The sequence below is a fragment of the Penicillium psychrofluorescens genome (genome assembly GCF_964197705.1).
Source record: "Penicillium psychrofluorescens genome assembly, chromosome: 3".
Taxonomy (NCBI): Eukaryota; Fungi; Ascomycota; class Eurotiomycetes; order Eurotiales; family Aspergillaceae; genus Penicillium; species Penicillium psychrofluorescens.
This window is the reverse complement of record NC_133441.1, coordinates 4,049,419-4,061,700: the sequence shown is the minus strand read 5'-3', so window position 1 is coordinate 4,061,700 and position 12,282 is coordinate 4,049,419. Positions and strand designations below refer to the sequence as shown.

General features: G+C 49.0%; 4 protein-coding genes across 4 annotated transcripts; 2 read left to right on the top strand and 2 right to left on the bottom strand.

Annotated features, from left to right (window-relative positions):
* Positions 1 to 398: 398 nt before the first annotated feature.
* Positions 399 to 1,068, bottom strand: PFLUO_LOCUS5667 (uncharacterized protein; the record flags this gene model as incomplete). Its single annotated transcript, XM_073783136.1, has 3 exons — positions 399 to 503; positions 605 to 1,028; positions 1,061 to 1,068. The coding sequence occupies 3 exons, from the start codon at positions 1,066 to 1,068 to the stop codon at positions 399 to 401; spliced, it is 537 nt and encodes a 178-aa protein (XP_073639721.1).
* Positions 1,069 to 4,824: 3,756 nt separating this feature from the next.
* PFLUO_LOCUS5666 (uncharacterized protein) lies at positions 4,825 to 5,442 on the bottom strand (the record flags this gene model as incomplete). The annotated part of the gene is made up of 2 exons (XM_073783135.1): positions 4,825 to 5,121; positions 5,185 to 5,442. 2 exons carry the CDS (start codon positions 5,440 to 5,442, stop codon positions 4,825 to 4,827), a joined length of 555 nt encoding a protein of 184 aa, XP_073639720.1.
* A 3,726-nt stretch (positions 5,443 to 9,168) lies between these two features.
* Positions 9,169 to 10,776, top strand: PFLUO_LOCUS5665 (uncharacterized protein; the record flags this gene model as incomplete). The annotated part of the gene is made up of 2 exons (XM_073783134.1): positions 9,169 to 9,851; positions 9,942 to 10,776. 2 exons carry the CDS (start codon positions 9,169 to 9,171, stop codon positions 10,774 to 10,776), a joined length of 1,518 nt encoding a protein of 505 aa, XP_073639719.1.
* A 222-nt stretch (positions 10,777 to 10,998) lies between these two features.
* On the top strand, positions 10,999 to 11,596 carry PFLUO_LOCUS5664 (uncharacterized protein; the record flags this gene model as incomplete). Its single annotated transcript, XM_073783132.1, has 2 exons — positions 10,999 to 11,014; positions 11,073 to 11,596. The coding sequence occupies 2 exons, from the start codon at positions 10,999 to 11,001 to the stop codon at positions 11,594 to 11,596; spliced, it is 540 nt and encodes a 179-aa protein (XP_073639718.1).
* Between the last annotated feature and the right edge of the window lie 686 nt (positions 11,597 to 12,282).

Genomic DNA, 12,282 nt, shown 5'->3' with positions numbered 1-12,282 from the left:
AGTTGATTTCAATTTAATAAGAATCGACTACAATGGTGCATTACAGTGAGGGGTCTATTCATAGGACCATGACATTGATCTGTAGTATCTATTACATATGAGTCGTAACCTCGCTTCGTTGGGTTACCTGAAGCTGAGGGACCGTTTCCCACCTAGATCCCGTCCCATAGGTAAATTTAAAATGCGAGGAGCTCACGATCGGGACAACTGGAGATATGAGTGTGGGGGTCCATGCTCCAAGACATGGGTTCAGAGTGACTGCAGAAAATGGGAAGTAGACAACCTCATGAGTTCGCTACAAGCTCAATTATGTTGCACATAAACTAGATAATGTCTAGTACCCTGTGACTTAGCCTCATCCTCGCTTTCAACACAACCGCTTCCGGTGACCCGCCCGCCTAAGGCTGCGGGAACACGTCCTTCCAGTCCTTGTTCGAGAATGGTGGGACACTCGGCTGGCAAACCTTTCCTTTCGGGGGCAGCGTGCCATGCAGGAAATAGTCCTGGACTACCATGCCCGTACAAAGGGATGGCTGCCCGACAGAAGCATGCTGTGGGCACTCCGTTAGCTTGAGCCAATCATACAACAAGCGAAGACACTTACTCCGTATCCGTTGTGCCGAAGAAGAACACTTCCCTCCAGCGCATCGCTCACGTTTTGCGCCGACACAAAGGGAGTCACTGGATCCCAGGTGTTGCCAATCAGCAATGCTGGATGGAGAGTCTTAACCCGGAAGTCGCCCATGTAGTGCTCCTTAGCCGACATCTTCCACTGCGCACACTCCATATTGACGTGGACGTTGACGTCGCCTGCCACGCGGCTCGTATGGTATGCCCGCTCAACGACAGGCATAAATTGCTCTAAGGTAGGTGCTCGCACGGTTTTGTCGCCACACTTGATTCCCTGGAGCGAATCCTGGGAAGTGGAGGCGGCGCCGTCCTCAGACTTCATTAACGCAGCCAACGCGGTCACATTTCGAGTCATTACCAAGTAGAGCATGTCCGATAAGGCCGGCCAGTCGTCTGTACTATAGAAATCATTGAATACTATACCCTTCACATCGTCATAGTCCATAAGCGATGCTCCAATTGGAATCGGGTGGTATTTGATTGTGTCGAACATCTGGTATAGATTCGCTTTCAACTCAGATCCTGAAGAGGCCAGTGACGAGAGTGAACAGAGCTTGGGTGCTTCGAGGCAAGAAGAGCAGAATCCTCCAAGAACTTCGTCCGTATCTAGGAGCTGCTGATTGTCACTGAAGGTGTTGTTAGTCTTCTTCTTTGGAAGTAAGGATATTCCCACTTACTATCCGTGATAGTACTCGTACGGGTTCAGCACACCGTCCAGAACCACTCTACCCATTCTCTCTGGGAACATGGCTGCGACTGTTGCTCCTAGGGCTGTACCATATGAGAAGCCTGGCAAGTTGTTAGCTGACTCTTCAATGTTGTCGACTTCACTCACCCCAATAGTGTAGCAAACCATCCTCTTCGAGTGCGTCAACGATCTGCATCATGTCTCGTGCAATAAATGCTGTGCCAAAAAGGCCACCGGTCTCATTCATGCGGGCATAACATGTATTCGCATAATTTGTTGCCGCTGCCCATGTCGACCCCGGGGCAGTGTCGGAGGCATTGGTGTAGACTGGCGCTTCCATGAGTGCAGCCGTTCTCTCAGCCGTGTTGTTGTAGCATGAGAATGGCAGGGTACTTCCAACACCACTAATGAAAGGTCAGCTTAGTTTGGGGTTGAACTGACCAGGAACTGGGAAAATACCGTGTATTAAAGGTGATGAGGTCGAAATGGCCGCCGAGGATACTATTAGACATCTTAGGATATAGATCTTGCAACCCGTTATTCTCTTAACATACGCTTGTAGTTCAGATCCGATGTTAGCTAGTGAGGTCAGTGAGTCCTCTCCTGGGCCACCGAAATTTAGCAGAATCGAGTTCCCGCGCGGCTTCTCGGTGCCGGCTATCTTCGCGAGCTGAAGAGTCAAGCTCTTGTTAGAGCATGGGTCGGTGTAGTCTAGCGGGACATTCAATGTACCACAGATCATAGGCGCAGTCTGATCAAGGTTTGTCGGACATGGCCCTTTCCACTCGATCTTGCCCGTTGCTTGTACAAGGCAGATCGCTGGAGTGAGGGCCACCAGGCCAAAGAAGAGATTTGCGGGACGAAACATATCAATGGAATATTTACCAGATGAAAGAAAAAGCTGATAGATGTTGATATTGAGTCGAGTATTTTGGGTCCTACAGTGATCTAAATACTTTTACAATCGTGGTTGTTCATACCTGATCACCATTTCCGAATTGGGAAGAACTATGCGCTGCCCCCACAAGGCGTATCCTGCAGATCTTTTGTTGTAGTTCCAATTTGAAGTGAGCCAATTTCATGAGGCTCAGCAAATTTTTCATATTGGAGGAAGGAAAACAATTATTCCCTCTAGTAGAACAAACCACACGCCACCGATATAATGATCGTCGCCAGCTGAGCTGCTCAGCTGGATAAGCCCCTGGACTGGTTTCTAGTTTGGGGAAAGGGTACAAGCTTTAATGACAGGGCTTTTATGAGAATGGGTCTAATTTTAGGTAAGTGGCCCGCTCCTATCACAGGTTTCAGGCCAGACCTTTCTGATAAAATCTGGTGATAAGCTGTTGCTCATAACAAATGGCACAGCGAAACTCAGAAACTTGTCACATCATTTCGAAAGTCACTTTGTGGAGGACAAGGGGGCTAAGGGACAGTAGCAATAGAGCCTGGTGCAAATACTGGTTCCGCTTGAGCTGGGTTCGCACTATGCTAATTCCAGAATACACTATGCCCAGTTAGGATCCATGGTGCGCTGCGGGGCTTGCCCGCGGAACCCAAATATTAAGAGGGCCACTCCAGCGCCTCATATCCTCTATTTTGAACGGCCCTCGCACCTTTTGGTGCTCTTTGTCTCACGCGGACGTAGATAATGCCGGGTGTTCCATCTAGTCGTGGCTGCGATGCCTGTCGCTTGCAGAAGAAAAAGGTTCGCAGGTTGGTCTACTTCAAGGTATTTCTTACTCTGACTTACAAGACAATGTGCATAGTGTGATCAACTGAAGCCAGCATGTTCACGCTGTATGCGACTGAAGATCGCCTGTGTTGGCGGCGGGCAGCAGCGATACATGTTTAAGGTGCAGACTGCGACCTTAATGGGGGCGAGAACCCAGAGTGCCATGCCTATTGTTGGAAGTCCTTCGAGACCACCAAGTAATGAATCGATCATGGCTACTCAGGCCTTCGTATCCGCATTACAAGTTAATGATCTCCGCTACGATTTGGGGACATACGGTGCCTTTCTGCGTGACATCCCGCAACGGCTAGGAAATAACCCAGCCCTGGACGCTGCTGTGAATGCTCTGACTAGCGCTTTCCCCTTTCTGCACACTCGAGACTATCCGCCCCATGTGTTGACTCACCATAACCGTTCTATCCAAGCCCTAAGAGTTTGCTTAGATGATCCCGTCCAAGCACAGACGTCTAATACGCTATGTGCCATCTACCTAATCGTGATTTGCCAGGTTGTCCTGTTGCTATTTTGAATTATGAATGAAACTAATTTTCCCTCAGGGCTGGCTCGGATTATATGGCAAGTGTCCAAGCCATGGAGAAGCTATGGCGCACATACTACGAGCTGCTACTTTGCGCGACTGGCAAAGCACTTTCGATGCAGACCTGGCTACAACCCTGTGTATCCCAGTCGTACGTGGTTCCCAAAATCAATATGGATGATTGCTCATAAAGTCCAAGATCTTTGAGAGTATCATCAACCCCAGAATCCAACTAGATGGGTTTTTCTGGGAACAAGCAGCCATCTTCTCACGCCGAAGCACTGTAAACAATATTGGCGACTCCCCAGTACCTACAACCAAACTCCGCCAGATGGCCCGGATCTCAGAGTTTATGCGGTCTCCAGATATACATCACCATGAAATCGCAGCAACCTACCAGCGACTTCGCGATGATGCTCATAAAATGATCCGGCATCTGCTCCAGTGGCGTGCAGATGTAGACGTGTCTTCTTCTTCTGGGGCCATCATTGAATACGCCCACTACCAGGCGGCATGCTGTCTCATCATCTCACTATCCCTCATTTTGAACTGCCTCTTGCGTGCATTCGATACCACAGATTTCGTCCTCTGTAAAGAGGCTAGTGACTTTTGTGATGAAATTGTGACTATCGCAGAATTGGTGTCCTGTCACCGGCCTGTGGGGTCTGGGTATGCTGCGATGTGCCTTGTGGTGGCGTGGGCGTCGACAGATGATCCAGAGCAATTGGCTCATATAGAGACCATCAGGGCTGAGTATCAACTCGACTATATTGGTTTCAATTGGTCAGGTAGTGCTACCTGGCTGCGATTTGTGTTTGACACGCTGCGCCAGAGAGTACTGAGAGGAGACAGTCAAACTAGTTTCAATACTGGGAATGAGGCATGTGCTATTCTTTAGATACAATACTGTATAAAATTAAATTTTGGGGTGTTATTTGAGCTTGCATTACCCGAGTTATCACGTCCAATGCTTTGATACTTCAAACAACCCTATGGCGGTATGTGAACCTTTTCCTCTGCGGTTCGATCACGTCGCTCCACAACACAGACACTCGGTAAATCAGGGAAAGTCCGCTTGAACGGTTCTTGGATCATAAATATATTGTTTCTTTGAAACCCCTGGAAAAAGCGCTAGGCTCAAAGAGGATCAGGAGACTTTTCAAGTTCATCTGCAATAATATAACAAGCCGTTCTGATTCTGCCAAAGAATCAAGTCGACAAAATAGAAGTGGGCCATCATGTAGCAGTCCCTGGTTCAACTTCCGCTAATTCTCGCGTACTTTCTGATCCTTCCTCAATCCGGCTGAAAGTCTTTCGGTTTCTCACATGCGATAGAACGATATTATCGGAGGCGGGCTTGGGGCCGAATATTGAGCGCCACAATTCTCGACAGGGCCCCAGGGATGTGGTGATATAGACGACGCAGTTCCAAAACCCTTGAAGAGGAAGGACCAGTGCCTCGAAGTAGCACAATGCGAAGCTGATGTCGCCTGCGGCAACAAGGGTATAAACTCGGTTGATTGTCGAGGGGACCTATGTAATGGGAAAACGATTAGCCTAGTTTCTTGACTTGGGCGCGTGTAAATGGTTAATTACCCAGGTAATGAGCAGCGCAGCAAAGAAAAGCATTGCGCATTTTGTGTATGCCCACGCGGCTGCATCAGAACTGGACATCTGTGTGTGGGCGTTGGGAGCCTTGGTCTTCATGTGGTCCACGGATGAAACGTTGGCCGCGTACTGGGCAAATCCTTGGCCGTGTGGGAAATTGTCCTCTTCTGGGTGACACTGAATGGTACTACCGTATTTGTCCATCGTCTCGCTGACGATGTGGACCTCCGTAGTTTTCATGCTCATGACAGTGGGCTGACTTTGCGAAACCAGACTTCGCAGCTGTCTTCGCTTTTTATAAATTTCTGCTCCAATTGAGACGTAGATGAAGCCGGCGGCAACGAAAATCAACCTATAGCATGAATGAGGTTCTGCCATGTTTCCCATTCTTCGGGTTCACTCACCAGACAGGCGCGTAGAAGGTGGCAATTCGAAGCGTATCCCAATTCACATCGATCCAACACCAAAGCTGTTTTGATCAGAAGTCTGTCAGTTGGTGAAGTCAATTTTCATAGGGTCTTTGAGATAAGACTGACTGTTGCGGGCCCGTAAATTTTCCCCCGTTCCTCCGTTCGCAAAAAGGCGTAAATGATAGCCGGAATGAACGGAATCCCGTAGCAAAGAACTAGGTACTTTCCGTCTAGGCTTCGAAGCTGACTGGAAGAGAACCTACGGCGAAAGGTGAGCCAGACATTACAAGCCATTGCTAGCGTCCAAAGCGCATCTGCGGGCATAAACCTTTGGTATTCATCAGCATAGATATCAATTATTGTAGACCCGATCCTTTAGACTCACATCTGAATCAAGAACCCTTGCGTCTGACACAAGGCAGTATTTCTGCCCGCCTGAATACCAGATAAGGAGATGAGTGTAGAGACATTGGCAATGATGTTCCCCCATGATGCGTAGAAGACCATGCGATTAATTGGCTTATGAAATGATGAAGACGCAGTATAAGTGCCAATGACGAAAAGAGCGCCGGCAATCGACAAGGACGAAGTGACTCGTTCAGTGATTTCGATCGCCCTGTTTTGGCTTGGAGAGAAAGACATAATGAAAGGAGAACGAATGTGTGTAATAGAACAAAGGACGGGCTACCTGGCCACCCTTTTTCATTTGAAGTTCAGAGTAAGGAAAATAGAGTACCACTTAAATGGAGAAGAAACTAAAGAGGAGAAAGACGGCCTTGATTCACTAGCGCCCTGCTCAGATCTTTCCACCACGAATGGCAAAAGGGGAAATGTCAGTGTCGGCTACTGAATCTGTTGCTACTGTATTACAACTAGCGAAAGAGGGAATCGGTTAGGAGAGGCTCGTGCACGCTTTTAAATTATGGCACGAACGCTCAGACAGGGACTCGGAGATGTCTTGTTGAAGTGGAACCAACCCACAGGGCTGCTCCACTGCTCCGCTCAACGCCGCGTATCTCGTTAGCGGCCTGAACATACCTTAGGGGTCTGTTCCTGCACGGAACTAGTCCAGTTCTGGGTAACGGTTTGGTACAAACAAAGTGGAATTTTCAGTCAACGGCCCGGGGGTAATTTTAACTTCTTCTTCCATTCTCCAAAGAAGAACACATTGGGATAATGCCGTGGGAGTCTCTAAAAACGAGAATTCTATCTACGTATAAAGAATTCAGTTCAACCAGAAGGCAAGAGAGCAAATATGAGTCTAGAATTACTAGTTTCCCAACCTAAAGCGTAAAGTCTGTACATCATTGCTACATGCGTATCACACACGCCCGCTCATTTGTAGTATTGCACACCAAATCCCTAGTCGATGAATAACCAGTCATCACGAGCAACCCGTTGAAAGCCTCCTAGCCATTTTTGTTAGAGAAACTTTCTTTCAGGGCTCGTCGGCTAACGTTGGAGTCAAACCCCACCTACATAATTGCCGACTGTGCCAGCACCATTTCCAAAAAAAAAAAGAAGAATAAAAAAAAGGGTTTTCTCTGATGTTGGCCAAGCCCAGAGGTCAAGGAACCATGTCGATCCGCTGGTTTTCTGGGTCGCGAAAGGATTATTTAGCATCAGCCAGACTTGATCTGTGGGGCCGTTCCATTGGACCCGAATAAGCTTCGCTCCACCACAAACAGTCCAATTACTGGCTGGTCGATTGCCGCAAGGTTCTCTGGCGGCCAGGCGTTCTGGAAACCCGTGTCAGGGGTGAAACTTATTCGGCTGGATTTGGTCGGACTTCCTGCGATTTGTGGCCAAAGATCGCCTTTGGACACAAAATTAGGCATTATTCACCCCGCGGAGAAACTTGCATCGTAGTCCATGAACATCCCCTGTCAGCGGGAGAACGCGGCCTCGGAACATGCAGTGGAATGCCTGCTGCCTGGATCTCCGGGACCCTCTTCTCTGTCGTTTCGACGCCGCGGAACCGGCGAGCGGCACGTTATTCCCGGCATGTGTCGACGATCTGTTCCACCTGAGCTGATTCGGGAAAGAGCAGACACATTGGGGGAAGATCAACGAGGGAATTCGCACCAGGATGATTACACAACCCCCGCGACCGCACTTGGGCCTAGCTAGCAGCGATCGGGAGGATGTTCCGTTGCGGGGATTTTGCACCAACGCAGCAGAAGGGCGATACCAAAGTCAACTCGTCTTTCATTTTCTGTTTGATTCAGGTGTCCCCAACTACCAAACAAAGCAGTACGTCAACCCTTTGTAAGCAAGCCCTTCAAGATCCCTCCATGAAATGATAGCACGTTTCAATGAACCATGTTGTCCAAAGCGCCTTTTGCGTCGGCGACTCTATCAAACTCGGCCACCGACCGACCGGATCTCGCTAGTTTCCAGTGGCAAGGTTTATCCCATTCCTCTAGACTTAAATGCCGGGATTGGAGTAGGATCAGCGATGCTCATGTAACCTCGTTCTTGAAAATAAAGATGATAAAGACTCAGAATTCCAAGTGATCAATAGTCTCTTTGGACTATTGTATAAGTGTCAAGCTTTCAAGGCTGGTACAATTATTATTATTACTATTATTATTGCAGTCATCCCGTGTCTGGCTCGAATTTCGCACTATGTAAGCCATAGCCCCACTGGTTAGTCAGTCATGGAGAATGCTAACTACTTATGGTCGTCGGTAACGCAAAATCTCCGACGCTAAGCTAGGATATAGTCTAGATCCAGACGATGGTATCCATTGTTTATTAAATCTCTGATGATCCGCAATACAACGTGACTATCAAACGAAACAGTCGCTATTCCGGCTAAATAAGGCTGTAGGTACACATCTAGATAAACAATCCCACGTCGTGGTCTGCGTGATCACACTTTGGATTGAGCCCCGTGTCTCATCCACCTTTCTTTTCTTTGAATGTGTCTCGGGAACAATCATAGATTCCCATTTGAAACCATCATTTGCTCATATGTTTTCTGGATGTAAATCGATGCTCTTCTAATCTGCCGGCCAGCCGGAATCAGGGTGTATCACGACAGCCTTGAAAGCAAGCTCGTATCTGGTGTCTAGTCTGACAAACGGCGTTTCCTCCGTGTTATTCACTTTCGATATCGGGCTCCTTGATCTCCTCGGCCGACCCGTTCGAATATTGAAGCACTCGGTACTAGTGCATGCCAGAATTCCCGTAACAATATTGGACCCCTGCCGATACCTCTTTGCACCATGTCTACCATCCATTATGCGCCTCGATTTTCGGCGTGGAACTCATGTTGCGGATTGCAGACCACCTGACCTAACAGGATATCTTGTCTCTTTGGCAAACAAGCTCTATACTACACAATGAAATATCTGTACAATATATCGTGAATAGAGAAATGGATCAAGGAAATCAGACATTCACGTAGTCGGAGGAAGCAAGTAGGAAGAAAGAGATCTACATATAGCCCTCGTTGGTGCCTAAGGCATCCAGTCCCCCTTGCGCGTCCGTGTTTTGACATTTCCCCGGGCCAATCATCCCGTCCCGTCCGTCCTACCAACTCTCCTTGACATTGAACATGTTCCTTGACTTGCCCAATGAGCTTATTCTGCTGATTGCAGAAGAAACCGCTATTTGGGGAGACGGAGACCTCTTCGCGCTCTTGCGAACGAACCGTGCTTTACACGATCTTCTTCTTCCCTTTCTTTACGCGCTGAATGCTGATGAGGGAGGGGACGCTCTACTGTGGTGCGCCGAGTATGGATTTGAGAAGGGAGTCCAGCGTCTGCTCTCCTTAGACGTCAACCCAGACCTTTTGGACATTCCCTGGTCGATAGACGAAGATTCTCTTCGTCTAAGAGACAATAAGAAAGCTGCTTTGCACTTGGCCTCGCTTTATGGCCACGAGGGCGTCGTGAACACGCTTTTAAAACACGGCGCAGAAGTCAATCTGTTAGATGAGAGGAGCCTCACCCCTTTGAGCTATGCTGTTTTGCACGGTCACATTACCATTGTGAAACTGTTGCTTGAGAATGGAGCTTCGTGTGACTTCCCTGGCGATGAAATAACGGACTCGAGGCATGCGCGATGGCTGTCTCCATTACATTGCCTGTCTCTCCCATCGAGGCTTTCAACACCAACATGGGAACCAATCTTCTCGCTCCTCCTGCAGCACGGTACTGATATCAATGTCCAACACGGCGAGATGGACACGCCACTGAATTATGTTACACAGGAGCGGGGGACGGTCATCTCAGTCCCGTTTGTCTGACTTCTTCTCGAGCATGGAGCCGATTGTAATCTGCCCGGCGGCAGATCGGATATGACCCCGCTCCATAATACTGTTTACAGTGAAAGCATCTCCCGATTGTTGCTCGAGCATGGAGCAGATGTGCATGCCGTAACCCAGTCAGATGAAACTCCACTGCATTTGAGTGCTTTAGTGGCCCACGACGATGGCGTGAAAGTGGTGAAAATGCTCCTTGAGCGTGGTGCTGATGTCAATGCTCAGAATGATACAGGCGATACTCCACTGCATTTGAGTGCCTTGGATTACAGGGACTGCACGAAAGTACTCCTTGAGCATGGTGCCGATGTCAATGCCCGGAACAGTGAAGGGCAAACGCCCTTGAGAATAGCAGTTGAGGAGAAAATACTGCCTACCGTCAGACTTCTCCTTGCCCACGGAGCCGATGCGACTATTGTGGACGATGATACGGGAAACAACCTCCTGAATTTGGTCGGTCTGAGCTCCAAAGAAGATGAAGTTAATCTGGAGATCATGACAATGCTCCTCGACCACGGCGCAGATGTGAACCACGCGAATTACGAGGGCATGACCCCATTGCTCTATGCTACTTGTCCTGAAAACATGCCGGAGGACTTTTATGAGCACGAACGGAAGGATATTGTAAAACTGCTCCTGGACCGTGGAGCCGACGTGAATGCCAAAACCCCGAAAGGGATCAATGCCCTACATCTCACGCTCAAGAACGGCCATTGTGGTTTTGTGCACGGGTTTGTGGAAATATTTATTGAAAATGGGATTGATGTGAATGCCGCGCTAGTGGATGGGAGGACTCCTTTGGATATGGTTAAAAACAAGGAGACTCGGGTCATTCTCAAGCATGAAATCGCCTTGCTTCGCCAGCATGGAGCTCGGAATGGAGTTCGAACCGGTGCTTGACAGGTGCCTCCGGAGTGCCAGCCATCCTGATGTCTTCCTTGGTGTATTCAATCAATGTATACAATAACAATATCAAATCTGAATATATCGCGAACCCCAAATTGTATTTTCAATGTTGGTTTATAGATCTGCCGAGCACGTGAACGAACCATCTCCCCTCGTGACCCTCTTCAATCCCAACTCCCACTCCTCTCTGTTTCTCTCACACTCACTGTCCTTGCCATGTATGAATCCTACCGTAAGTTTTCGTTGGTTTCTCTCGATGCCCTTTTCCTCCCACTGACTCAACCAATCAGGTCCCCATCCCCTGCTGGCCCAGGTCCCTCTGACCGTCTCCCCCTTCATCAACCTCCCCACCTCCGTGACATTACCTTACACCTACAAATCCGTCTCGTCAACCCTGCCCCCATCAGTGACCGTCGACCCCAACAACCCGGATGCCAAAGCACGCTATGTCATCTCCACCAGCGGCGAACACGCAGCGCACCCGGACGAGATCATGGCCGCCTGCCAATCCCTCGAGCAGCACCTGAAGAAGAACCGCAGTGACGCCAAAGAGGCCATCAAGGCATGGAAGGAATCCATGCAGGAACGAGAGCTGGCAGAGAAGCGGCGTGTTGCGCCCGGGTGGCTAGATCGCGAAGAGAAGTTGCTGCAGCCTAGCAGGACAACGATGTCCCCCGGCCCACAGGGTAGTTCGGGACCGAGTTTGCTGGACAGCACTTCTGCGGATCAAGGCGCACCCAGTCTGCCGACTATGGTCCCGAGGGATGAGGGAGAGGAGCTGGATCGGGCATTCGGGGGGCTGGGTGTGAAATGAGCCCGAGCTGCTTGGATGGTATACCTGGTGGCACCATCCAGATTGAAAAAGCCCTTTTGAAAACACGCCCAAACAGAACGGCGGTTGGCACCGGAATATGCTAGACCCCGAGGTCAGCTAGCCATTTCGTGGAGTAAGGCTCCTCTGCTAGACAATGCGCCAGGCCGACTGCGCCTCATGTCCACGGCACGGCGCTCTATCTATTTGTGCAGCCTCATAGTCTAGCAGCGCTCATACCCTGGCAACACTAAAGCACAAAGAACGCGCCCTCGTCAGCTCTGTATTATTGTGAAGGCTCTCGGAACCTCTACCGGGCGCATGTCTTCGATCCGAACTAGAGTTCCTATGCCGACTCCTATATTTATGACTTGATGTCAATGAGCTAAACATATGACTGCAATTCAACTTTGTCGCAATCGAATATTGTACATGCTATGTGAACTTTACCTCAGTATCAAGGGGGTTTTGAATGGGAGAAATATATATCGCTAGAGCATCTAAACTATACCTCTTTGTAGACACCTTCAAAATCTAGTTTCTACTTTAAAATACCCAAGACAATCCAACTATCATATTGTCCCGTCTATACCACCTACGTAGTGGAGCTTCCTGTTAACCGCAACAGTAAATCCAGCTCAAAGCGGAAAAGCCCCACCGCCAGCTTCGACCTCACCCAAATCATCCAC